The sequence below is a fragment of the Octopus bimaculoides genome, chromosome 4 (genome assembly GCF_001194135.2).
Source record: "Octopus bimaculoides isolate UCB-OBI-ISO-001 chromosome 4, ASM119413v2, whole genome shotgun sequence".
In the NCBI taxonomy this organism is placed as follows: domain Eukaryota; kingdom Metazoa; phylum Mollusca; class Cephalopoda; order Octopoda; family Octopodidae; genus Octopus; species Octopus bimaculoides.
Window position 1 is genome coordinate 133,928,247 of NC_068984.1, and position 2,671 is coordinate 133,930,917.

Genomic DNA, 2,671 nt, shown 5'->3' on the forward strand with positions numbered 1-2,671 from the left:
GGTTTTATGGCATATTGTTTAACAAGCTGATTCCAGATTAGAAATTTAAGATATATATATATATGTATATATATATATATAAAATGTAGATTCAGGTGAATATGATACTTAAGTTTAGGCACCAGAATTTAGTATGGTATTATCCATACAATTTCAAAGTAAGGTGATTAAAATCAAAATAAGCAACAAGGATATTCAAAGTTAGTGCAGTACGATCGTTTCATGCAACTCCATTTAATTGAACAATGTAATCATTACATCAATTTAAAATGCAGAGTAATCTTCAGCTGCACAAAGACATAGAATTTAATTAAATTAGAACAGATGGACACATTAGTATAATAATACCTAAAATCTCCCTAAACAATAAAATTCCAAAGTTACTTACCAATAATTTCAATAATCATGAAAAAAAGACATAAACAGCTGGCTATAATAAGCGTTTTCCTAGTTTTTGCTGTGTTAGTCTTGCTTATTGATATACGATGACAGTGGTTATCTGAGAAAAAAAAAACAACAGAAATTAAAACTACTGAAATTGACATGCAAACATATAATAGATCATCATCATTGTTTAATGTCCATTTTCCATGCTGGCATGGGTTGGACGGTTTGGCAGGAGCTGGCCAGACTCCAATTGTCTGTTGCGGCATGGTTTCTATGGCTGGGTGCTTTTTACATGCCACCATTGTGGATGTGCTTATGCAGCGCCGGTGCAAGTGCATTTTATCTGGCACCGGCACATGTATGGATGACAACAATTTTACTTAGGCAGGGAGTTGGTAGAAACGTTAGCATGCAGGGTGAAATGCCTAGTGGTATTTTGTCTGCCGTTACGTTCTGAGTTCAAATTCCACCGAGGTCGACTTTGCCTTTCATCCTTTCGGGGTCGATTAAATAAGTACCAGTTACGCACTGGGGTCGATGTAATCGACTTAATCCCTTTGTCTGTCCTTGTTTGTCCCCTCTATGTTAAGCCCCTTGTGGGCAATAAAGAAATAAGAAACGTTAGCACGCCAGGTGAAATGCCTAGCGGTATTTTGCCTGCCGTTATGTTCTGAGTCCAAATTCCGCCGAGGTCGACTTTGCTTTGCATCCTTTAAGGGTCGATTAAATAAGTACCAGTTAAAGCGAACGTTAAACAACGATGATGATGATGATGATGAATTTCTTTCACTTTTCAATGAGTAGCAGATGAGCGACTATCTTTCCATACAGACACAACACAGGCTACGCTTTCAGATGCACCAATAGGCTCACCATTAATTCTGTAAAATACTCATGGGTCCTGCTAGTTAACATTATTGTTGTTATGTAAAAATAATCATGCAGTTTTGATGCAGAAACAGTTTAATAGAAAAGGAAAAAGAAAAGCAGATGAGAGGGGTGAAATTAGAAGGAAGAGACTGATAGAATTGTCGGGGGAATGTGTGTGCTAGAGAGAGAGAGAGAGAGAGATAAAGAGAAGATGTGGAAAAAGAAAAAAAGACCATCTCACATATTCAGACACCATTCTCAATGAAAAAGGAACTGTTTAATCACTTGATTTGCTAGGAATGGCAGACAAATCTTTTTGAATCCCAGCTTTCTCTCTTAAAAAAAGGCAACTTTGTATAATGTAATCCTAGATAATACTGCCTTGGAAAACAAACAACAAAAAAAAGAAAATGGTTACATGTGAAATGCTTTCTATTGTATTTTTCTTAATCAGAGCTGACTTGGACACACTTACACGTTTGTCCATTCACTCCTCTCCCTACACCATCACATATTCATTATTTCAACCTTTCCTTACCAACCTGATTTTTCTTTGATTTTTTTTCTTGAGTCCCAGGACTCATAAGCAGGGATATAGCTAGGGTGGGGCAAGCAGGGCACATGCCCTGGGCGTCACTTTGAGGAGGGGGGGGCGCAATTTTGGCCAAGATCATTTTCTAATTAAGCCATTTTTATGTGAGTTTCCACTTTTTGATTGAGGGTGGGAGTGCAAATTTGATGCTTGCCCTGGGCACCATTTACCCTAGCCTCTACTCATAAGGCCCAGTTGCCTGGTTTCCATGGTGCATATAAGCGGTCAAGATCACAACATACCTCCTGAATGGGACATTAGTCCATTGCAGGGTCCAATGCTCACAGTTTTGAGAAGAAGGGATACATTGATGACATTGGCTTGACTGGTACTTTATTTTATTGATCTCCAAAGGCAAAGTTTACCTTGGCAGAATTTGAAATCAGAATGTAAAGAGCAGGAAGAAATATCAATAAGCGTTTTGTCAGGCAGGCCAACAATTTTTCTGGCTTGCTGTCTTCCTACCAAAATAATAATTATTAATAATTATTTACTTACACGTGGTGCTATCCTGGCTTTTGTTCGAAGAACTGAAAAAAAAAAAAAAAAAAAAGAAACAAAATAAAAATAATTATTATTCAATAAATACTCAAGTCTAGAAAGGAAGATTCCTGTCTTCCTCTTTAGAAATCAGATTGTATCAATTCTGATTTCCTGAAAGGAAGACAAGAATCAATATAGTCAGAGAATAAATGTTGTTAAAGAAATCAGAGTTTTTGGAGAAGATTATCAACTTTGACAGCCAACAAATACTCAAACTAAATTTTCTTCATTTATCATTTTTGACACTAAACCCTCCTAAGACTGCCCTCTGGTTCTATT

General features: G+C 36.8%; 1 protein-coding gene across 3 annotated transcripts in view; it reads right to left on the reverse strand.

The window, feature by feature from the left end:
- Positions 1–2,671, reverse strand: part of LOC106880157 (proton-coupled zinc antiporter SLC30A2) — a 57,277-nt gene that overhangs the window by 17,948 nt on the left and 36,658 nt on the right. For all 3 annotated transcript variants that reach the window (XM_014929994.2, XM_014929995.2, XM_014929993.2), the window contains exons 2-3: positions 2,348–2,379; positions 389–499 (exon numbers count right to left, since the gene is read on the reverse strand). In XM_014929994.2, the coding sequence (XP_014785480.1) occupies positions 389–499; positions 2,348–2,379 (143 nt within the window). The remainder of the gene's footprint in view (positions 1–388; positions 500–2,347; positions 2,380–2,671) is intronic.